This window comes from Dendrobates tinctorius, unplaced genomic scaffold (genome assembly GCF_039654945.1).
Source record: "Dendrobates tinctorius isolate UK_male_01 unplaced genomic scaffold, ASM3965494v1 ptg000011l, whole genome shotgun sequence".
In the NCBI taxonomy this organism is placed as follows: Eukaryota; Metazoa; Chordata; class Amphibia; order Anura; family Dendrobatidae; genus Dendrobates; species Dendrobates tinctorius.
The window spans coordinates 109,290,302-109,315,016 of NW_027361679.1; the positions used below are offsets into that span (position 1 = coordinate 109,290,302).

The 24,715-nt window shown below is 42.1% G+C and overlaps 1 protein-coding gene across 2 annotated transcripts; it reads left to right on the top strand.

Annotated features, from left to right (window-relative positions):
- On the top strand, positions 1 to 24,115 carry LOC141049549 (kelch-like ECH-associated protein 1A). Of its 2 annotated transcripts, none has more exons than XM_073546097.1 (7): positions 1 to 171; positions 571 to 752; positions 3,224 to 4,063; positions 5,624 to 6,300; positions 10,921 to 11,126; positions 14,989 to 15,165; positions 19,540 to 24,115. In XM_073546097.1, the coding sequence occupies exons 3-7, from the start codon at positions 3,500 to 3,502 to the stop codon at positions 19,704 to 19,706; spliced, it is 1,791 nt and encodes a 596-aa protein (XP_073402198.1). In that variant the 5' UTR covers positions 1 to 171; positions 571 to 752; positions 3,224 to 3,499; the 3' UTR covers positions 19,707 to 24,115. The 2 variants fall into 2 exon arrangements, with proteins under 2 accessions (XP_073402198.1, XP_073402189.1); XM_073546088.1 differs by lacking the exon at positions 1 to 171 and adding an exon at positions 323 to 455.
- Positions 24,116 to 24,715: the final 600 nt, after the last annotated feature.

Here is a 24,715-nt window from a genome sequence, read left to right on the forward strand (position 1 = left end):
GTATGGCCAGTCCCACCGCTCAGAGGCTGAGTCACTTAGCTTTTATTTTCACCATTTGATTGCTTTTATTCTTTTTACACTTTTTTTTTGTGGGTTCCAGAATCACTTGGTGGGTGGAAAGATACTAAAGCGTCACAAGACGTCATGTACACACTAGTCTATGACTGACGGGTGAGTAGCTTTTTAGTAGGTAAATGATATTGTTGTTATTTAAGACATAAGCTCTAAGTTCCATAAAGTATCACTTGTTGTGATCTGAAAATCTTGGCAGGTATAAAGGGGTTAATGAGGAACTCCTCTCCTGCATTGCAATGATTCACTGCTAGGTGCCTGGTATGGATGACAGTGCAGTAATTCAGGCACTGTGTACACTTCCTAAGCAGCAGAGCTCTCACAAGACTACTAGATCCAGAACTCTGACTCTCACCCCATGGTCACAAGATGCATTAGTATTGGTAGGACAGGCCTGTGATCTAGACACCTTTAACCTTTAGGTTGACACATAGACACCTTTAACCTTTAGGCTGACACAAAACATCAGACACATTTTCTCTTTGTTCTCCTATGCAGCTGGTATTACTACAGAGATTAACTGGATATCCATATGTGAAGATCTTTGATTCCTTGAATGAGTTTCAGCAGTGACTACAGAAGAGCAGACAAGACTTCAACTTGCTGGGGACAATGGAGAAGGCGGAGGTGAAATGCGAAGGAAAAAAGAATGACTCTGAAGTGTGGACCCGCCATACAAGGTATATTATTTCCTATGATTATATTCTTCCTTTCCTGCTCCCACTCACACAATCTGATTTAAATATTTCACAATCAGGGTCATGCATGTATTTAAAGTGTGGGAAGGAAATAGAAACAACGCGCGGTTGTTACTTCTGGGCAGATTTATACCTATAACACCAGCACTCCATGGAAATTTGCTAACCACATAGTTACTGTATTTCTCTTTTTTTTGTCAGCATTTCTTCCCTCTGGGTCTGTGGTTTTGGCAGGGCTCTTTCACATATCAGATTTTCTGGTACGTGTGCTGTTATTTTTAAGGAAAGATCATGGATCCTCTACAATCATTGTGTTTTTTCATATGTTATTTATTTGTTTTGTTTTGTATTTTTGTGGACCGTTTGTCTGCAAACAAAAAAAAAAGGAGACCGATCACGTGATTCAAAACTGACTAGCTGAATTCTTCTTATATGAGGATTGCAGTATATTAGGATACAAACTGTTGGAGGGCTTCTTTAAACAACTCTTGAAAGATACTGTAAAATTCTAAGAAATGACACAAGTGGAAATACTAGTTTTGCTCCCTTCAGTTTAATGATCGATGGAATGAAAGTCACTGCATTTTTTTCTCATTGCATTACAGGATCAATCATAAAAGTAGCACTTCATGTTTGGATGAGTGCACTTTTTCTTTTATTTCTGCACTATTTTCAAAATTGGCCACTATCTGGTAATATAGCGACTGATCACAGAAACTATTGATCCCTATCAGAGGAAAAAACCCTGCACAAGATTTTTCTTACATTACAATTAAGTGACCTGTGGCTTGGGGAGTTGCAAGACCATGGTAGGGAGACATGGAAGTCAACCTCTATCTTGTGGATATACAGTGTTGTCTAAATTGTGCAGGTAGTGGCCATATGTATTTCTGCTTCCCCTCCTGCATGTGACATAGCCAGGGATGGAGATACTCCTGAGCTATGGCGATTGACCGCAGCGAGTGTATTGGGGGTTTGACAGTATTCAGTGGAGCATAATGAGTAGTCAAAGAGAAAATACCTGTAAGCCCTGTACTGCCCTTTGGGCAATTGGGAAAAAAATAGTTATAATCCCACAGCTATCTAAGGTGAATCTCACTTCTGCATGCGGCCTGCGTGCCCATCTTTAACATTGGGTACGCAGGTTGTGCGGATGTATGCGGATGCATCCGCATGCCTCATTTTGACGATGCGGAGACCCGCGTCGAACGCATCATGTTGGAAAAATGACGCATGCGGAGGCATCCGCATACATCCGCACCACCTGCGTACCCAATGTTAAAGATAGGGTACGCAGGCCGCATACAGAAGTATGCGGACATAGGCGGAGCTGATGAGAGGAGGTGCGGCCGTGGGCGGAGCTTCACGGAGGAAGTCTGCAGACATCCGCAGTTCCTCCATACGCAAATGTGAGCCTAGCCTAGCCTTTATAAATAAGAAGAACATGAGAGGGACAAAGATTGTCTTGTAATTTTTCACTTCCCAGCCATAGATTTTCTTGTTACCTGTTATTAATACAGTGACCTCAGGGGCGGACATATAATTGGTGTAATCTGTGCGACACAGGGGCCCAAGAGGTAAAGGGACCTATTTCTACCTCCAAAGCAGGTGCAATTTTGCATTTTTAGGAGCTTTTGGGATGCAAAGTGCCCATATATTGTTCTTGCACATGGGCCTTTTTTCTGTCTGTATCTGCCAGTGAGTGACCTAGGATTTATTTCCAATTGGCAAGGGCTATATTGTGACTTGTGCCTGTAGGACATTGAGATTGAGATTGAATACAAAAGGAATGTAGTCAGGCAAAAATCCAGCTGTATTTGATTTCTGTCGATTGTCGGGTTGTCATCGTGAAAAGTTAGGGGGCACAATGCAACTACATTCACTATAAGAAGTTGCAATGTAGTAGCACAACATTATAATTTTATGTCTTACCACTAAAAGTTGTCATGTAGCCCTAAGGGTGTGTGCACATGCTGCGGATTCTGCTGCGGATTGATCCGCGCGGATTTTGCAAAATCCACAGGTAAATCCACAGGTCAAAAGACCTGCAGTTTATCTGCGGATTAGCCTGCGGTTTATCATCTCTACAATGGAGGAGATGGTAAACCGCAGCGGAATCCACAGAAAGAATAGACATGTCAATTCTTTCTGCGGTTTAGAAACCGTGGAAAAATCTGCACCGTCTGCATTGCGGTTTTTGATTTCCATAGGTTATAATGGTACTGTACACCGCAGCAGAAACTGCTGCGGATCCGCAGGGCCAAATCCACTGTGGATCCGTAGCAGAATCCACAGCGAGTGCACACACACCCTAAGCCTAATACCAAATAAAATATAATACTGGATGTATGATACTTTATATATATATGCTGAAGAATCACCTTATCATTTTTTTAAATGTTTTTTTTTCTTTTATAAAACGTTGATGAATTTTCTTTGTTTTTCTTTTTTAGCACTTTTAAAGTATCCTGTATTTGGACTTATCTGTGTATGGAAGGCAGCTTGACACATCAGTTATTATCTGCCATGAATTGAGCAAAGCAGTTTCCGGCCACACACATTCCAAGAAGTACATTGAACTTTCCAGGTGTCAGGAAGTGTAATATATATATTTTTTTACTGAAATTGAATGGACTAATATGTGGGTTTCCATTTTTCTAAGTGCAGCAATCAGCATGAAGCATAATGTCATATTTTAGATGTTCTCGAGCTGAGTTTCAAGCCTGAGGATGTTATGCTCAAGGAAGAAGAAAGCCAGTCTTAAGCACTCTACAACGATAGCAGTCCCGTCAATGAAAGGTCATGGCTACCTTGATTACACCATTGAAAACCATTCTTCCAAAGCCTTTGAAAAGATGGATGAACTTCGAAAGAACAATCAACTGTGTGATGTCCTTATAAAAGTAATTTATAACGGGCAAGAAGAACACTTCCCTGTGCATAAGATTGTCCTAGCGTCGAGCAGCTCATTTTTTAGAGCTATGTTTACCAACAACTTTCGTGAGTGCTATGCCAAGGAGGTCACCATCAAGGACATATGCCCCATAGTAATGCAGAGGCTGATAGAATTTGCCTATACATCAAGGATAACTGTTGGGGAAAAGTGTGTCTTACATGTGCTCTTAGCTGCAATGAGATACCAAATGGAGGACGTGGCAAAGGCTTGCAGTGACTTTCTCATGAAACATCTTGAGCCCTGCAATGTCATTGGGATCTCCAACTTTGCCGAGCAAATAGGATGTATAGAATTACATAAAAAAGGAAGAGAATATATCAATAATCACTTTAGTGAGGTACGGTAATTGTTTTTGTAGAAACAATTTTATATGGCAAATACGTGAAAGTATGATAGCTCTTTAAACTCAAGGGTACGATTAATGTGCAGTTCTCCTTATAGTTTCACAGTAATTCATTGTATAATGCATAATCGCATAACTCTGGAATATATTTTTTACTCAAATCCTCATAGTATGGGCAGAGACACACTGGTGTATTTCTCCTGCGATAATCGCATCGCACTGAACGGACTGGCCGGCACCTCTCCTGACCTGAGCATGACAGCATAATGGATTACTATGCAGCTGTCAAGCTCAGGTCAGGAGAGCAGTCAGCCAGTGCGAGTTTTACGATGCGATTCTCGGACGAAAAATACGGCAGTGCGTCTCTGCCCTATTCAAGATATTTGTATGTTGTCATGGTGTTACATTGTTCACTGTTTGGTCATTTGATGATCTCCCACAAACATGGCTTTTTCCACTCCAGAATTGATGCAGAACTTATAGAATTTTAGTTTACAGTTTATCAACTGTTTGCGATATTTCAGCTAATTATATTGCCTTCTTCAGAACTAAGGGCCCCGTCACACATAGCGATCTCGCTAGCGAGATTGCTGCTGAGTTACCAGTTTTGTGACGCAACAGCGATTTCACCAGCGAGATCGCTGTGGTGTAACAGCGATCAGCGACCGGCCCCCCTGCCGATATTGCTGATCATTGATGGAAAGCCCTGGACATTTTTGGGGTTGCTGCGTGTGACAGGCGTGAGACCAGCGACCAGCGAGCAAGAGCTGGTAACTAAGGAACACATCGGGTTTCTAGGGGGCGCGCTGTGCCTAGAAACCCGATGTGTACCTTAGTTACCAGCATGCTGATGCAGGGAGCTGGTAACCAAGGTACACATTGGGTTTCTAAGTGACGCACGCCCCTTAGAAACCCGATGTGTACCTTAGTTACAACAACAAGATAAATAGGCATGCTGCGGTCTGGAAAGACGCACCGCATGTCCGGTTATGCAGGGAAGCCGGAGACATCCCTGCATGCATAGTGGAGATGGGATTTCAAGAAATCCCCTCCACTTTGCTGTAACATCTGGCCGGTGTGGGTTGGATGCTGAGGCTGTATGTAGCATCCAACCCGCAGCGTTTACTGACCGTGGAAACATACCCTTACTCTCCAGTTAAATGTTTTAGATCATTCTGTTTCTTTTACCAAGTATTGGAACACTTGCTCAACATTTTACTTCTATTGAACCTTTCAGATGTTCAAGTTTATCTGTTGATGTGGAACCCAATGGACATAAACAGATTACAATGTCATGTTAAATGGGTAATTACAGTATGTAAAACAATATAATGATGGTTTCTAAATGAGGTTCTTTGGGTAAAAGAAAACTGGGCCCAGCAGGACATGCAAGTCCTACCTTTAAAACTCACTTCTGGCTTTCGTTTAAAAAGCTGCATGAAATACTACCATAAAACTGCAGTCTGTTCCCAGGAAACATTATGCATGAGATGATCTTAAAATAATTTGACTTACTGCATATATGATCACAATATATATTTTATTTCATTTCAGGTTATAAATGAGGAGGAGTTTTTAAATCTTTCTCATTGTCAACTATTGGACTTGGTCAGTCAAGAAAGTCTGAATGTCCTGTGTGAGACAGAAGTATACAATGCCTGCGTAAGATGGATGCAGTGGGATTTGAACAACAGAGCCCAGTACTTTAATGTCCTGCTAAATGCTGTTCATATTTATGCTCTACCCCCAAAGTTCCTGGCAGTTCAGCTAAAGCAATGTCCTATTCTGAACAAGGAGAATTCATGCAGGATGTATCTATCTAAGATTTTCCAAGAAATGTCCTTACACAAGCCTCTCCCACCAGCAAAAGTACGAGGCAACCAACTAATCTATGTTGCTGGCGGCTACCTTCAAAACTCACTGTGTTCTATGGATGCCTTTAATCCACAGACTGGAGAGTGGATTAAGCTGGCTAACATGCTAGAGCCAAGGAGTGGCCTTGGAGCCTGTATAGTCAGTGGTTTGTTCTATACTGTGGGTGGGAGGAATCATTCCTCGACAGACAATACAGACTCAAATTCTTTAGCTTGCTTCAATCCATTAAACAATCAATGGACATTAAAAACTTCAATGAATGTTCCCAGAAACCGTGTTGGAGTTGCCGAAATTGATGGTGCCATTTATGCGGTAGGAGGATCATCTGGATCTGATCATCACAGAAGTGTTGAAAGGTAAATGACTTGATAGGTTGCTCTATATGTAAGCTACTATTTTATCTTAGCAAAACTGTAAAAGTCTTTAAAAAGGATATGTCGGAAGATAGATGTGCCACATCATAATATATAGATTTTGTGAAAATTGCTGAAAGGTTTCATACATGCTTGGTATTGTGTCTGAAAAGAATCATGGCAGCCGTTCAATAGGGAACTGCCTATAGAAGAAATGTTGCACTTTGCTGCCAAGTTATTATACAGGGTGGGCCATGTATATGGATGCACCTAAATAAAATGGGAATGGTTGGTGATATCAACTTCCTCTTTGTGGCACATTAGTATATGGGAGGGGGGAAACTTTTCAAGATGGATGGTGAGCATGGCGGCCATTTTGAAGTCAGCCATTTTGGATCCAACTTTATTTTTCCAATGGGAAGAGGATCATGTGACACATCAAACTTATTGAGAATTTCACAAGAAAAACAATGGTGTGCTTGGTTTTAGCATAACTTTATTCTTTCATGAGTTATTTCTCTTTGTTTACAGCCATTGACATGTCACAGAGGTTAACACATGAGGAGCGAATAGAAATTGTGTTGTCACCATTCCCAATTTATTTAGGTGTATCCATATAAATGTCCCATCCAAAAAAAAGTTTGCCTCATCAATGAACATAATGTTCTGTGTAAACCGAGGGTCCTGTTCCAATTTTTGTTTTGCCCATTCTGCAAATTCAGTGCGCCAATCTGGGTCATCCTCATCGAGATGCTGCAGCAGCTGAATTTTTAAGGGTGCCATTTATGAGTAGCTAATATCCGCCGAAGGGATGTATGACTGATGCCAGATCAGCGCACTGAATTTGCAGAATGGGCAAAACTAAAATTGGAACAGGACCCTCAGTTTACACAGAACATCATGTTCAGTGATGAGGCAAACTTTTTTAGGTGGGCCATTTATCTGTACACACCTAAATAAAATGGGAATGGTGACAGTTTTCTTGCGTAGGGTTTCTTGCATTGAAATCTGCTGCAATGACCTGGGCACTGCGGTCACCAGACATCAACATAATTTCTATCCGCTCCTCACGTGTTAACCTCTGCGACATGTCAATGGCTGTAAACAAAGAGAAACTTGTAAATAACTCATGAAAGAATAAAGTTATGTTAAAACAAAGCATACCATTGTTTTTCTTGTGAAATTCTCAATAAGTTTGATGTGTCACATGACCCTCTTCCCATTGAAATAAATAAAGTTGGATCCAAAATGGCCAACTTCAAAATGGCCGCTGTTACGAACTGGTCACCGAGGAGGAGAGTGCAATAGGCTATGCCACCAGAACACCAGAGAGGTTGGTCGCTCAGCGGATTGCAGACCCCTGATCTTAACAACACACGTAGCAGTATAGCGTTCCTAAGTTGCCCTAGACGCCTCGTCACAGCCGGAGGACTAACTAAGCCTAAATGTTGTGAACTCTTTTTCTGGTTTACTTCTGGCTTCTGGTGAGGTGATGGAGCTGGATGTGTTGACAGAGGAGTCGTGAGTTCTACATCCGGGCTCCCTCTAGTGGTAACAGTAGGTAATGAAGCTGATCTAAATGGTTGAGACCTGCCACCTGAGGAGGAGGACTGTGAGTGGACATCAGGAGTCTCTGACTGGATTTAAGACAGCCGACTCCCTAATTCTGTGCTGGTGATTTTCCTGCCCTGAGTTTCTGGTTTCCAGTTCTGTTCCTGCCTTCTGAAGCTAAGTGTGCTCTGCTATTTTTTCACATGAGATTTGGTCTGGTTTTCTCAGTTTTTGTTGTCAGCCAGCCCCTGCTGGGGCTGTGCTGAATTTCCATTCTTATGTCTCCATTTATGCCAGTTTGCATTTTGTCCCTGATCAGATTGGTCTCTTTTTGCCCTGTCTTCAGAATACACCAGAGTGTTGATATAGGGAATTGAAGTCTAGTGACTTCAGGGTTTTTGTTATCAGAAAGTGTTGGACATTTTTTGGCAGGGTTTTGTGCGTGATTGCAGACAGCATCTTTCCTTTCCTGTCCTTTCTAGTTAGTTTGGGTCCCATCGTTTGCTCAGCCTATTTTCCTATCTGTGTTTGTGTTTTCATCTTGTCTCACCGGCAATACATGTTTGGGGGCTGTCTATTTCTTTGGGGTCTGCTCTGGGGCAGTTTAGATTTCCCCTTTTCTTGCTTTAAGTTTATTTAGTTCTCCGGCTGTGACGAGTCGTCTAGGATGATCGTAGGTACGCTCCACGGCTACTGCTAGTTGTGTGGATAGAATCAGGGGTCTGCAATCCACTTAGTTACCAATCCCTCTGGTTTTCTGTGGCTTAGCTTGTTTTTCCTCCTCGGTGACTCATTCATAACACCTAAAGTCAAAAAGGTGAAATCTAAACTGCCCCGGAGCAGATCCCCAAAGGAATAGACAGCCCCCAAACATATATTGTCGGTGAGACAAGATGAAGCACAAACACAGACAGAAAATAGACTGAGCAAATGATGGGGCCCACACTGACTAGATAGGACAGGACAGAAAAGGCACTGTCTGCAATCACGCAAAAACCCTAATAATTCCAACATGACTGATGTACAAAAATACTGAGGTTTGAACAACCTTGCCCCCACTATATCAGCACTCAGGTGTGAACTGGCGGCCAGCAACAGGATAATACAGCAGGGGACTGAGCAAACAAACACAAGATACAAAAATACAGGGCAGGAGCCAGCAGCCCCAGGGGGAGCAAGCTGACCCCTGACAGCAAGGCAAAAACAGATGCAAAAGGTTTAGCAAATGACAGTTAGCTGAAGAAATACAGGATCAGGCAGCAGACAGAAATCCTCAGCAAAGAAAGGAGTATCACCGGCAGGAACTGAGAGAAGTCTGCTTGCTTATGTAGTCCCAGTCACCACCACCACTCCTCCAATTATCTTCTGCATCTGTTGGGTTTACATCATGTTGACCAGCACCACTACCAGCAGTATCCACCAGAGGGAGCCTTGCCTTAAAAGTCGGATCAAGAGAGCTCACAACAGGCCGCCATGGTCACCACCTATCTTGAAAAGTTTTCTCTCTCCCATATACTAATGTGCCACAAACACAAAGTTGATGTCACTCACCAACCATTCCCATTTTATTTAGGTGTATCCATGTACATGGCCCACCCTGTATATGTCCAATATAACTCATAAGTTCACCAAAGTACTTAATCCCTTCATGACTGGAGCTTTTTATTGTTTTTGCATTTTTGTTTTTTGCTCCCCTTCTTCCTAGAGCCATAACTTTTTTATTTTATGAACAATATGGCTGTGTGAGGGCTTGTTTTTTGTGGGACGAGTTGTAATTTTGAACGACATCATTGGTTTTTACATATCTTGTTCTGGAAAATGGGAAAAAATCCAAAATGCTGTGAAATTGCAAAAAAAGTGCAGTCCCACACTTTTTATTTTTCTTCATCATGCTCCCTAAATGCTAAAGCTGACTTGCCATTATGAGTTTATAGACACCAAACATGTCTAGCAAGTTGTGAAAAAAAATTCCAAACTTTGTTAAAAAATTTTTTTAAAAAAATTGCGCCATTTTCTGATACCCTTAATGTCTCCATTTTTCGTGATCTTGGGCTGGGTGAGGGCTTATTTTTTGGCGCCGAACTGACATTTTAATGATACCATGTTGGTGCAGATACGATCTTTTTATCGCCCGTTATTGCATTTTAATGCAATGTCGCGGCGACCAAAAAAATGTAATTCTGGCGCTTTAACTTATTTTTTCGCTACGCCCTTTAGTGATTAGGTTAATTTTTTTTTATTGATTGGACGATTCTGGACACAGTGATACCAAATATTTGTATCTTCGATTGTTTTTGAATTTATTTTATTTTGAATGGGGCAAAAGGGAGGCGATTTTAACTTTTATTTTTTTATATTTTTAAAAACATTTTTTTTAATGTTGGCATGCTTCAATAGTCTCCATGGGAGACTACAAGCTGCCATAACCCGATCGGCTCTGCTAAATACAGGTGATGATCAGATCGACTGTCTGTAGCAGAATTACTCACTTGCTATGAGCGCTGACCACCGGGTGGTGCTCAAAGAAATCTGGCAGTGACAACCTTAGAGTTCTCCAGGAGACCTCTGGTTGTCATGCTAACCAATCAACGACCCGCGATCTTATGACAGGGGGTCACTGATGGACGGATTTCCAACCCGATGGCCAGAAGCTCGAGATAAATGATTCTGTCAGAGAGATTGACAGCGGAATTTAAAGGGTTAATAGCCGCGGGTGGATCGCGATTCCACCTGCGGCTGTTCCAGGCACATTTCAGCTGTTTAAAACAGCTGATATGTGCAGGGAAAGATGTAGGCTCACCGTCGGAGCCCACAACAAAGGGAGGGAGTCCGACACCGGCGTAAAACACGCCCGATGTCGGAAAGGGGTTAAGAGACAATCATCCTTTATTTCCAGTGTCTGCCCCAGGTTTTCAGCTTTGAATAAATTAAAAGTTGGTGGCAAAGTACATGGAAAGCCTAAAATCATTCGAATGAAGAGAGATTTTGTCCACATATCCCTGTTTGCGTAGGCTTTTTATGGTTTTATTCCTACCATGGCCCATTTATGATCCTCACTTCTTAATTCTTTAGGTATGATCCGGAAATGAACCAGTGGACATTTGTAAATTCGATGCATGTTGCACGAATTGGGGCAGGAATAACCTCATGTCGTGGACTTTTGTATGCAGTTGGTGGATTTGATGGAGAAAACCGACTGAACACTGTAGAATGTTATCGCCCAGAAAATGATAGCTGGTGTTTTGTCACACCAATGAAAACCATTCGAAGTGGCGCAGGTCAGTATATCTCAGTGCAATGTAGTCAAATACGCGATCTAGTGCACAGTACAATTTGCGTTAATAACATAAACTATGGAATCGGGTGTGCATTTATGGCTTTATCTGTGTTCACATGTGCTCATTTTTTACTTGGGCAAATAAACAATTGGCTATTTCATGATCGTTTAAATCGCTATGCACATAGCAAAGTTATTCAAGTCATCTTATGAAATATAATGTAAAGAAGTTGGACACTTTTTCTATATTTTTTTTTGTTTTATAAACGTGTTAGGGACAGCATTAGGTTTCAATAGTATATACCACATCTCTGTACCAATGCTTTCTTTCTGAGCAGTGTATATATACAGCTCTGGAAAAAATTAAGACCATCACATTGAAACCCTGTCAGGGGCAGCCCATTCTCCAGACCTGAACCCCATTGAAAACCTCTGGAATCAAGAGAATGATGGATAGTCAGAAGCCATCAAAAAAAGAACTGCTTAAATTTTTGCACCAGAAGCAGTATGAATGACTGGTGGAAAGCATGCCAAGACGCATGAAAGCTGTGATTAAAAATCATGGTTATTCTGCAAAATATTGATTTATGAACTCTTCCTGAGTTAAAACATTAGTATTGTTTATAAATGGAATTATAAACTTGTTTTATTTGCAGTATTTGAGGTCTGAAAGCACCGTTTTTTTTTTAATTTTGACCATTTTTCTTTGTCAGAAAAAAAATACAAAATTTATTGCTTGGAAATTTGGAGACATGTTGTCAGAAGTTTATAGACTTTAAAAGTGCAATTTATATATCAACATTAATTCCATGGTGCTGTACATGAGAAGGGGTTACATCAAAATACAAATATCACTTACAGTAAACAAACTACTAGCAATGGCAGTCTGGTGCCAAGGAAGGAGGACCCTGCCCTTTCGGGCTTACATTCTAAAGAATTATGGGGAAGAAGATCGTAGGTCGGGGGTTGCAGTAGCTCCGATGGTGTTGAGGTGGCCGAATGGTCATTATAGGTTGTAACTAACTTTTTTTAAGGGATGGGTTTTCAGGTTCTGTCTGAAGTATCCAAATTTGGTGTATAACCGGATGTGTCGGGGCACAGAATTCCAGAGGATGGGGGATATTCGGGAGAAATCTTGGAGGCTATTTTGTGAGGAGCGAACAAGTGTGGAAGAGAGAAGGAGGTCATCGGAGGACCGGAGATTATGTGAGGGAAGATATTGAGAGATTAGTTCGGAAATATACGGAGTAGAAAGGTTATGAATGGCTTTGTAGGTCAGCGTTAGTAGTTTAAACTGGATACGCTGGGAAACTGGGAGCATGTGAAGGGATTTGCAAAGAGGGGAAGCAGGAGTGTAGCAAAGTGAGTTAGTCGGGCAGTAGAGTTAAGGACGGACTGGAGGGGTGTGAGAATGTTAGAAGACAGGCCACAGAGGAGGATGTTGCAGTAGTCGAGATGATTAGTGTATGCGCAAGCATTTTGGTAGAGTGAGGGTTGAGGAAAGAACGGATTCTGGAAATATTTTTGAGCTGGAGGCGACAGGAGTTGGCGAGAGCTTGGATGTGCGGTTTGTAGAAGAGGGCAGAGTCGAGGGTTACTCCGAGGCAGCGGATTTCCAGAAAAAGGGAAAGTGTGATTTCATTTATTGTGATAGATAGATAAGGTAGGGAAGGTATGCGAGATGGAGGAAAGATAATTCAGATTTGTCCTCGTTAAGCTTAAGGAAGCGAGAGGAGAAGAAGGAGGATATGGCTGATAGACTCTGGGATTCTGGACAGCAGAGAGGTGATGTCTGGGCCAGAGAGGTAGATCTGAGTGTCATCAGCGTATAGATGGTACTGGAAACCATAGGACTTTATGAGTTGTCCCAGGCCAAGGGTATAGATTGAGAAGAGAAGGGGAACTAGGACACAGCCTTGAGGGACAACTACAGAGAGAGGGCGAGATGAAGAGGTAGTGTGGGAGTAGGAAACACTAATTGTGCAGTTGGTAAGGTATGAGGAGATCCAAAATAGGGCAAAAAAAAGCAAATGCAATTCTAGGATGTATTAACAGAAGCATACAGTCTAGATCACGTGAAGTCATTATTTCCCTCTACTCCTCTTTGGTCAGACCTCATCTGGAATATTGTGTCCAGTTTTGGGCACCACATTTTAAAAAAGACATCAACAAACTGGAGTAAGTTCAGAAAAGAGCGACCAGAATGGTGACCGGTCTGCAAACCCTGTCTTATGAGGAAAGGTTGCAGGATTTGGGAATGTTTAGTTTGCAAAAGAGAAGACTGAGAGGAGACTTAATAGCTGTCTACAAATATCTAAAGGGCTGTCACATTGTAGAAGAATCATCTTTATTCTCATTTGCACAAGGAAAGACTAGAAGCAATGGGATGAAACTGAATGGGAGGAGACACAGATTAGATATTAGAAAAAACTTTTTGACAGTTAGAGTGATCAATGAGTGGAACAGGCTGCCACGAGAAGTGGTGAGTTCTCCTTCAATGGAAGTCTTCAAACAGAGGCTGGACAGACATCTGACTGGGATGATTTGGCGAATCCTGCTTTGAGCAGGGGGTTGGACCAGATGGCCCAGGAGGTCCCTTCCAACTCTATGATTCTATGATTCTATGAGTATAGAGAATTGTCTGTTAGCCTTGGCTGTAAGTAAGTCGTTAGTAAGTTTGGTCAGGGCAGACTTAGTGGAATGTGTTGTGAATTCTCTTATTTCTGAGTCAGGACTCCCTCTGGCGGTTACTGTGGGTAGTGGAGCTGGCCGAATTGACAGAGGTCTGCCACCTGATGATGATGATTGGAGATCTGGGGTTACTGATGGGAGTATTTAAGTGAGCAGACTTCCCTCAATTGTTGCTGGTGATTAGCTCTTCCTGTGCAACTTGAGGTCTGCTGTCTCCTGCCTGATCCTGCATTTTTCAGCTTGTTCATTTGCTAATCCTTTGCCTCTGATCTGGTTTTGCCTTTTTCTGCTTTGCGGGTTCAGCGTGCTCCCTGCTGGGGGCTGTGCTGGACCGCGCTCCATATGTTACAGCTTGTGTCAGTTTGTTCAGTCCCCTGTTATATTAGTCTCTTTTGATTTGCTGCCAGTTCATACCAGAATGCTGATATAGTGGGGGCGAGGTCGTGAGACCTCAGTGTTTTTTTTTGTACATCAGACGTGTTGGATTTTTTAGGGTTTTTGCGTGATTGCAGACAGTGTCTTTCCTTTCCTATCCTATCTAGTCAGTTTTTGCCCCATCATTTGCTCAGTCTATTTTCTGCCTACGTTTGTGTCTCATCTTGTCTCACTGACAATATATGTTTGGGGGCTATCTATTCCTTTGGGGTCTACTCCGGGGCAGTTTAGATTTCATCTTTTTTGCTTTAGGCTTAGTTAGCTCTCTGTCTGTGCCGAGGCGTCTAGGGCATCGTAGGTACGCTCCACGGCTACTGCTAGTTGTGTTGTTAGGATTAGGGGTCTGTAATCCGCTGTTACCAACCTTTCTGGTTTCCTGGTGGCCTAGCCTATTCCTGCCATCCTCCTCGGTGACCTGTTCATAACAGGAATGTAAAACTTTATTCTAAAGTTCGGTTCGAGTACCAGAACTTTGCCCGAACTTGAACCAGAATCCGAACCCCATTGAAAAGAATAGGAACCTGAACCTTTGAGATGGAAAACTCTCTCTCTCTTCCCCTGAAACTTTGCAACAGACTTCCGGGAGCAGTCCATGTGCAGCGTTTAGCACCGAACACCAACTGTCCGGTATGAACCCCGAACTTTTAAGTTCAGGTTCGCTCATTTCTAGTAGTAGCAACTATATCCATTTTTATGCTGACCCATACCTAAAATATTAAAATTATTTCCTCTGACAGGAGTTGTGTGTCTGGACAACTATTTGTATGCTATTGGAGGATATGATGGCAATATTCAGCTAAACACTGTAGAGCAGTACAACATAGACCATGATTACTGGGAATCTGTGGCACCAATGAAACATACAAGGAGTGCACATGGTCTGGCTGTACACCAAGGAAAAATTTATGCTCTTGGTAAGTTTTTCATTGACTGCATGACTAAAATGACTGGCAGTTAGAATCCTCTCACAGAAAATGGCTATCATTTTAGAGATTCTCTTAACAAATATTTTATATTTTTTTCCAAAGTTGCATGTATTGCTGCTTCTAGGGATAATGTCTCCAGTAAATTCATCTGTAAATACAGTAGAATTCTGCATTCCTGCAAGAAAAAAAAAAGTTTAGATGCATGGAATAGATACTTTCTATTCTGTTTCATTCAAATTTCGAACAGTTTTCCAAGTTATCAAATAAGTCCATAATAAACATTTACAATGAAAAATATAAGGAAATCGCATGCAATGTAGAATGCGATCCAGAAGAATACTGAAATACTGTATATAGCCATAGCTCATTAATTCATCACATTAAACTACCGTATTTTTCGGACCATAAGACGAATTTTTTTCCCCAAAAATTTTGGGGAAAAAAGGGGGTGCGTCTTATGGTCCAGATGCACTTACCAGGAGACACATCCGAGGCTGATGGGTGGCGATTTGGCAGATGATTGGTGGTGCGGGGGCTCCGCCGGCATTGGTGGAAATCCCGGAGCTGGGATCCTGGGCTGGTGCGGCACTTTTGCAGGTGATTGGCAGTGCGGGGGCACTTCCCCCGCACTTCCATTGTTGTAATGCTGAATTGAGTTTCATGAAAATGGCCGCGCATAGTGAGATCTCGGGAGACGAGATATCGTCCTGGGAGACGAGATCTCGTCTCCTGAGATCTCACTCTGCGCATGCGCCACCTCCGGCTGCCATTTTCTTGAAGCTCAATTCAGCATTACATTGTTGTAGTGCTGAATTGAGCTTCAGGAAAATGACCGCCGGAGGCGGCGCATGCGCAGAGTGAGATCTCAGGAGACGAGGTCTCGGGAGACGAGATCTCGTCTCCCGAGAACTCGCTATGCGCGGCCATTTTCATGAAGCTCAATTCAGCATTAAACAATGTAAGTGTGGGGGCTCTGGCCTTTCACAAAACGCCGGCGGAGCTCCCACACCGCCGATCACCTGCAAAAGTGCCGCTCCTGCCCGGGATGGATGTGCGGGGGCTCCGGGATTTCCACCAATGCTGGCGGAGCCCCCGCACCACCGATCATCTGCCAAATGGCCGCCCATCAGTCTAGGATGGATGTGTGGGGGCTTTCACAAAATGTCAGAGCCCCCACACCACCGAACATGCTGCACCAGCCAGGAATGAGCCAGACCACCTCCTGTGACCCCAGTCCACCAGCGCTCCATATCACACTCTACCCCCCAGGTAAGTTGAATAATTCGGACTGTAAGACGGACCCTCATTTGACGCATTAATTTTTTCCCTATTTTTCTTCTGAAAATTTTGGGTGCGTCTTATGGTCCGGTGCGTCTTAGTCCGAAAAATAAGGTAACTAAAAATAAAGTACAGTGGGCATCACTTAGTAAATATCTTACCATTTACTACAAAGAGAATAAGGAATATGACATATTTGATATTGTTACCAGTACATTATTGTCCATATACACTGTGTGCAGAATTATTAGGTAATTTGTATTTCTGATCATTAATTTTATCATTAAACTGCTACAATGCTGTCGGTCAATCAAAAAGGTCAACAAACTTAAACCTGAATATTTAAGAAAGTGACAGCAAGATTCTGTTTTTCTTAGGAGAATATCTGTGTGCAGAATTATTGGGCAACTATTAGTCTGCAAAATTATTATGAAACTAGGTAAAAAACATAAATTTTCACATCTCAATAATTTGTTTTCAATTGTTAAATTGAGAATAATAACCAAACAGCTGAAAATGTAAAAATAATACATTTCAGACATTTCATTAAAAAAAATGTCTAAGGCTGGTTTCACATTTGCGTTAAAACAACGCTGCGCCCTGCGTCGTTAAGCCCCGCCCCGAGCCGGCTCCCTGCCCGCCCCATCCGGGATCACCGCCTACTTTCGCATTTGCATGCATGCGATCGGCGCACCCTATCTTTAGCATAGGGTGCGCAGATCATGCACTGCCAGTGTGAAAGTAGCGTGCTGCGCACTTTTGACGGTGGGCAGCATGTTGCATTTCGGCGCGCACGGCGCACCGTCAAAAGTGCGCAGCACGCTACTTTCACACTGGCAGCGCATGATCTGCGCACCCTATGCTAAAGATAGGGTGCGCCGATCGCATGCGTGCAAATGCGAAAGTAGGCGGTGATCCCGGATGGGGCGAGCAGGGAGCCGGCTCGGGGCGGGGCTTAACGACGCAGGGCGCAGCGTTGTTTTAACGCAAATGTGAAACCAGCCTAATTCAGACACCCTACTTTTCCACAACCATCATCAGCCTTCTATCCATAGTCTGCCAGTTTCTTAATTTGATAACGATAGCTTTTTGGGGAAGCACAAACCACAGCCTCCAAGATATTGATCGAAGAGGTGTACTGTTCTTCACTGTAAATCTCCTGTTTAAGAAAGGTCCACATGTTCTCAGTAGGGTTTAGGTAAAGTGAGAAAGGGAACCATGTCATTATTCTTTCATCTTTAACCCTTTCATGAAATTTGATGTACTTATATGTCAAATGTCATTATTCAATTAACAATCATGTCTTTAACAGCCGTGGGTGGAGCAGAGCACAGCCTATGGCTGGTAACCTGTTAAATCCCGCTGTCAATCTCTGACAGTGGCATTTAACATGCGCTGGCAGGTGGGGCATGTCATTCCACGCTTCCATCGTCATACCCGTGACTCGATCGCGGGGTACCAAATGTCAGCCGGGGGTCTGCTGATGACTCTAATCCCTGTCATTGCGATCCTTCTATGAAAGTCAGCCATAGGAGACCGTGATTTTAGCTGATGCACTGCTATGTATAGCACAATTATTTGGAAGATTGCAGCTGCAAATCCCCTAAGGAAGCTAGCAAATCCAGTAAAAAGAGAGGAAATTTAAAAAAAATGAAGAAATTAAAAAAAAAAAAAAAACCACAAAAGTTCAAGTCACCACCCATTTGGCCCAATTAAAAAAACAAATTTGGTTTCACTGTATTCGCAAAAATCCGATCTATCATAATATAACATAAATTAATTAGATCAGTAAACAGCATAACGAGAAAAAAATCAAAACGACAGAATTGTGTTCTTTTTGGCCACCGCAACATTGCAACAAAATTACAATAAGTGGCGATCAAAATATCTACCTCAAAATGGTATCAGTAAAAACGTCTGCTCGGGACGCAAAAAAAAGACATCATACAGCCCCAAATGAAAATGGGTCTCAGAAAATGGCGACACAAGCAAAAAAATGTTTTCTTGCAAATTTCTGAATTTTTGTAGACCCCCGTAATCAAAAAAAAAAAAAAAAAACTTGTTTGGTATATGTGTACTCATACTGACCTGGAGAACCATATTGCCAAGACAATTATGCCATATAGTAAACATGGTAAATAAACAACCCCAAAAAAAATGGAGGAATTGCTCTTCGTTTGCAATTTTTCTCCTGCTTTCCAATGAATCCCATGATAAAATGAAAAATGTCATTCAAAAGTGCAATTTGCCTTGCAAACAGCTATGTGGATGGAGAAATAAAAAAGTTATGTCTCTTGGAAAAAGGGGGGACAGGAGCAAAACCCCCCCCCCCCCAGAAAATGGCAAGGTCGTGAAGGGGTTAAGACTTTACTTGATAGCTAAGCAGTGAAGTACTTTGATGCATATGATGGAGCGCTGTCCTTTTATAGACTTTGCATATTATATATCATTGCACAAGCATGGGTATCGTTTCTATACCTTTATGGTATACTGTATATGTAATTTATCGCTATGTGATCACTTTGATTTTCTATAAGGTGTTCCCTTGCCAAAGTCACTATGCAATCCCCAGCCTAAACCTCTCTTGAAGCTCCTTATCTATGACTCTTCTATGGAGTGCAAGTAGCTATTCAAAAATATTATGAGATTAATTAGCACAATTCCTAGCTTCATAGTTTTTAAGGTTGAAGGTATACTTAAGTCCATTGAGTTCAACTTCATGTTGGCAGCCCATGGGGCAGCCACTAATTGCTCCATATGAGGAGAAAAATTCCTTTTTGCCCCCACATAGGGTAATCGGACTAGTTCCCTGGATCAACGTCCCAACACAGAATCTAGTGCCCGTAACCTGCAATATTATATTATTCATGAATTGCATCCAGGCTATACTATGCTCCATATAATGGTTGCACAATCTATACAGTGTTAAATAAAGCACTTGTTAGTGCCAATAATGACACAAGACAACTACTCTTACAATAATCTTTGCTGTTCTATTATTATTCTACTTATACTACTTGTTGTAACCGGAAGGGTTAACTAAAAGTGCTAGATTGTAATATATGTATATACTTCTTTTTACAGGTGGCTTTAATGCAGACGGTTTTCTTTCTTCAGTAGAATGTTATTGCCCAAAAAGCAACACATGGACAGAAGTGGCCGAAATGCTCGTAGGGTGCAGCGGTATGGGTGTAGCAGTAACCATGGAGCCTTGTCCAAATGTTGTCAAAGAGCTTGAAGAGAATTCATGAAAAACATCGTGAAAGAATAGAATGTCATTACTTGAAGTTATTATCTTTTTCCGTTCTGATCTATTGCTGCTTTAATAATGCTGCTGCTGGTAACAGGCCAATACTTTGTTTTACTTGGTCACATGTGACTTAGCTAGGAACCTAGAAAACCTCTGACATGTCTGTTAATAGATTTTCTATGAACTTGTTCCACTCTCTAAGTAGAGACACACATCTCTTACCTGAGAGCTTCTGCCCCTTCCTTTTAGCAAACAGCAGAGGAGTTTGCGCCCATCACTACACTAATCAGACCCTTTTACTTGCCATTATGATAGCTCATAAGGTATACATTATATTAAACATTGCGTACTCTTTAACAGTTTAGCTGTCATTTGAACTCCCACAATGCATTGCTCCTTAAAGACATTAAAGAGGCTCTATATGAGAATATAAAAAAAGAAATAAAGAAAATATAACTTTGAATAAATTCCTAAATATCAATTAATTCCAAATCACATATAGTTTAGTCTAGGGATGTAATAACTAAAGTACCTTAAAATGGACAATGACTTATTATACTAACAGAAAACTGTCCGAGAATGTTAATAGAACAGGTGCCTTGTGTGTAGTAGGAAGTTCTGCTGCTGTGGCTTGGAGATAATCTGTATCATATACTCTCAAGCTGCTGCTCAGTATTCAGAAAGACTGATAAGGACAGCGGCCTCTTCTTACCATCAGCAGTTCTGGTGTCACTAGTATTGGATCAGAAATACATGGTGGACAGTAGTGGGAACCGCCTCTTCTTACCTCAGCAGTCCTGTTATCCTCAGTATTGGATCAGAAAGACATGATGGACAGCAGTGTAAGCAGCTTCTTCTTACCTCAGCAATGCTGGTATCCCCAGTATTACAACAGAAATAAATGGTGGACAGAGGTGGGAGCAGCCTCTTATTATTCTAGAACTCCTGCTATCTCCAGTACTAGTTCAAATAGAAATGGTGGACAGAGGTGGGAGCAGCCTCTTCTTACCTCAGCACTCTTGGTATCGGCAGTTTTAGATCAGAAAGAGAGGTGTGAGCAGCCTCTTATTACTCTAGCACTCCTGGTATCTCCAGTACTATATCAGATAGACATGTTGGACAGCAGTGTGAGCAGATTCTATTTACCTCAACACCAACACTCCTGTAATCTTCAGTGTTAGATCAGAGAGACAGAGTGGACAGCAGTGTGAGCTGCCTTTTCTTACCTCATCACCACTGGCATCTCCAGTATTAGTTCGGAAAGACAGGGTGGACGCAAGTGTGAGCAACTGAAGGCTGCAGCCAGAGCAAACGTCTGCCCTGACAGAATATTGATGAGCTGCGGCCGCTGATTGGCTGCACCCAACACGTGACACAACAATGTCGCATCCCTGCTGGCAACAAACTGTAGGAGGTGAATATACACTGTTTTTCATTTAATTCATGTCCTAAATTGATCAAAAACTGCATTTGTGAATTGGCCCTACACTGGAAAAGTTCAGCAGAGCAAGTTTGTGCGGCACATGTGGGTGGTTCTAAATTGGTACTCAGATGTGAAATTTAAAGGAAACCTGGCATCAGAACATTGCTTAATAAGGTAATTTTAGGCTCCTGCAGGAAATTATGTGATCATTGCCATGAAGTTTGTAGCTAAAGTATGTGTGGTGGCCTTGTTATAGTTATAAAGTAAAAACTCTTTGAGTGGAAAACTATTAGCCTGAGTCACCTGTGCGGTACGATGTACTGGCCAGTAGCCGAATCATAATTTAAAAAAACATATTTTCCTTTTGATTGACTGCTCCAGCCAGGTGACCTCTATGTTGACTTCTTTGAAATCCAGTAGACACTTGCACAATCTGAGCTCAGAACACCTCTGTCATTCCACAGTGAGCTATTTCCGGGTGGACTCCAGTCTTTAAAATAAGTGTGACCTATCATGAACCTTCTTCTTGCCCCTGATTTCGTGCTGCTGCCATCAGCACCTGGGATCTTCTCACATGGGGCAGTGCATGCTCACATTGATTGTCTTGCTCTTGCAATGTAATTGTGGACTTATAACCCGTGCACTGGTCCAGGCAATGAGAAGCATGTGCTAAACCTCAGGCAGGTAAGGCAGGCCACTGAATCGAGAGTGTCCTGTCAATCAGAGACTGAAGGCAGATGGTGGGTAGGTACCGTAATAGGGAGGGAGGCAGGAGAGCTGTAAGTGCATTGTCTCACACCTCTGCACTTCAGCTCATCATCATATAATTTAAACCCTGGAAAATTGACAAAATGGCCAAATGAAATACTAGAACCAAGGTAAGATTTTAATCAGCATTAAAAGATCTTTACACAAATGCCATTAATTAGCGGTATCAAATCCTGATGACAGGTTTCCATAATCCCAATTTTTGGTTCTAAAAGTACTTATCACTTTAGTATTTGTTAAGAACACCTATTTATTGTAACAAAAAGGAAAACAAATGCAAAATTTTTGCTGTGCTTGTCAGTGTCTGCTATTCAGGGATATTTGAGCACGTCTTGCCAATCCCCGTTTTCAAATGAAGGAAGGAGGCCCTTTCCCAAGGTGTGCACTCCCTTGCCTACTGCTGCTCTTGTCTATGCCATTTTTATAATCATAGTGTACAGTGAGAAGGGCCTGAGGCAAGTTGGTACTACTTATTTCTTCTAAGTAATGAACATTTTCGATTAAGATAGACTTGGATTCATAATTATAAACATTTGCCCCTGACCATTTACTAGATATTTTCCAACAATGGTGACTTTTTTTTTGCTTTAGTCAATATATTTGCCAATTTAAAATGTGTACACTTTAGTAAAAAATAATATTGCTTGCATGTCTAGTACGTAAATGTTGACTTTGTGTACGCTGCATTAAAATCATAAGTATTCTTTGTTACCAGCAGGGTGGAGACGATTGACATTAAGCACTATGGATATCTCGAAATTCACATATATCACATGTGGGGTTGTCTGGTGATAAGAAAAGTAGTTAACTTTAATTAAAAACACTGCACTCCTCTAATGGGGCCCATCTGACCCATGCAGACACAGAAGGGGGCTGATTTATCTAAATAACTTAGCCAGCTCCTTTCAATATGTGCCACCAAAGAGAGGGAGGAGGAAGCTCTCTGACTGTGTCAGAAATTCAGTTAAAGGGAATCTTTCACCCTTTTTTTTTACTATAGCCCCCGTCACAGATAGCGACGCACCAGCGATCCCGACAACGATATGACCTGGTCAGGATCGCTGGTGTGTCGCTACATGATCACTGGTGAGCTGTCAAACAGGCAGATCCAATCAGGACCAGCGACGACGCGGGTAACAAGCGCGCGCGTTGCTTAGTTACTCGCTGTATACCTTGGATACCAGCGTGCTCGCACTGGAAGCTGGTATCCAAGGTAAACAGTGGGTAACTAAGCGCGCACGGTGCTTAGAAACCCGCTGTTTACCTTGGATACCCGCTCCCAGCGCGAGCACGCTGGTATCCAAGGTACACAGCGGGTAACTAAGCAACGCGCGCACTTAGTTACCTGCTCTTTACTTTGGATACCAGCTCCTAGCATCTGCTCACAGTGCTGGGAGCTCGCTGATCGATGGTCTCCCGCTGCCACACACAGCAATGCGTTCTGGCCAGCGGGAGACCAAAGATCAAAAAAATGTCCTGGACATTAGAGCTCGTTCAGCGATACCCAACGGGGGGCGGGTCGCTGATGCGTGTCACACACAGCGAGATCGCTGGTGAGATCGCTGTTGCGTCACAAAACTTGTGATTCAGCAGCGATCTCGCCAGCGATCTCCCTGTGTGTGACGGGGGGGCTTAAGAGCTGCCGCCACTGACATCAGGGTCTTATCTACCGCATTCTGTAATGCTGTAGATAAGCCCCCGATGTAACCTGAAAGATAAGAAAAAAGAGTTAGATTATACTCACCGTGGGGTGGTCCGGTCTTGGTCCGATGGGTGTCGCGGTCCGGTCCGGCTCCTCCCATCTTCTAACGGTGACATCTTCTTCTTCCTTCCTGTTGTGGCTCCTGCGCAGGCGCACTGCTCTGCCCTGTTGAGGGCAGAGCAGAATACTGCAGTGAGCAGTAATTTTAGTGGATTAAAAAAATGAGTTCATTTTTGCATATGTATAACAATTTGTTGGACAGCCTACCTCTGCTAAAGTTGTGGCCTGTGTGTGTGCATAGGTTCATATTGCCATCTTATATAATATCGTGTAATATTATTGTCAGTGACATATATTTAGTAAATTGTAAAGCTGCTGTAATTCAATTTAAAAAAGTTATTATTTTTCCTGTGCCAAAAAGTAAAAATAATGCGACTGTAAATATATTTGTAAAAATGTAATTAATGTACAACTAGTTATTTTTATAAATATGTAATAAATGTTGTGTTCTTAATACTTCATGTCTTATGTCCAAACTTTTGTTATACATCTTATTCTACTTGTTTATGCATTCCAAAAAAAAACACAGAAATGCTCACATACAATTGAATTGCCGTCATACATGTTTCCTGGTCTGCTGACTCATCAGTACTGTATGTTCACGACTTCAAATATGGTGATTAGAATAAATACCTGGGACAACACCCTACTTCCATCAATCTAGTATTCACTTATTACATCCAGGCTACGTGAATTAACCTTCAGAGCTTCCTATAAAGCCTCATTCACACGTCCGTATTTAAACACATACAAGAAAAATTGTACTGGTGTCATCAGTATTTTCTATCAGTGTGCTATGTGTGTCCGTTTTTACCATCAAGGTGTCATCAGAGTGTTCTGTGTGTCTGTTTTTATCATCAGTGTGCCACCAGTGTGGTCTGTGTGTCTGCTTTTGCCATCAGTGTGTCACCAGTGTGGTCTGTGTGTCCATTTTAACCATCAGTAGTGTTGAGCATTCCGATACTGCAAATATCGGGTATCGGCCGATATTCATGGTATTGGAATTCCGATACTGAGTTCCGATACTTTTAGCATATCGAATACCGGAATCGGAAGT

Bases quoted from the DNA above. Each gene is read 5' to 3' on its own strand.
- LOC141049549 (XM_073546097.1), top strand. From the start codon at position 3,500: ATGTTATGCTCAAGGAAGAAGAAAGCCAGTCTTAAGCACTCTACAACG. The intron at 6,301-10,920 runs GTAAATGACTTG...TTAATTCTTTAG, and splicing joins CATCACAGAAGTGTTGAAAG to GTATGATCCGGAAATGAACC. The intron at 15,166-19,539 runs GTAAGTTTTTCA...TTCTTTTTACAG, and splicing joins AGGAAAAATTTATGCTCTTG to GTGGCTTTAATGCAGACGGT.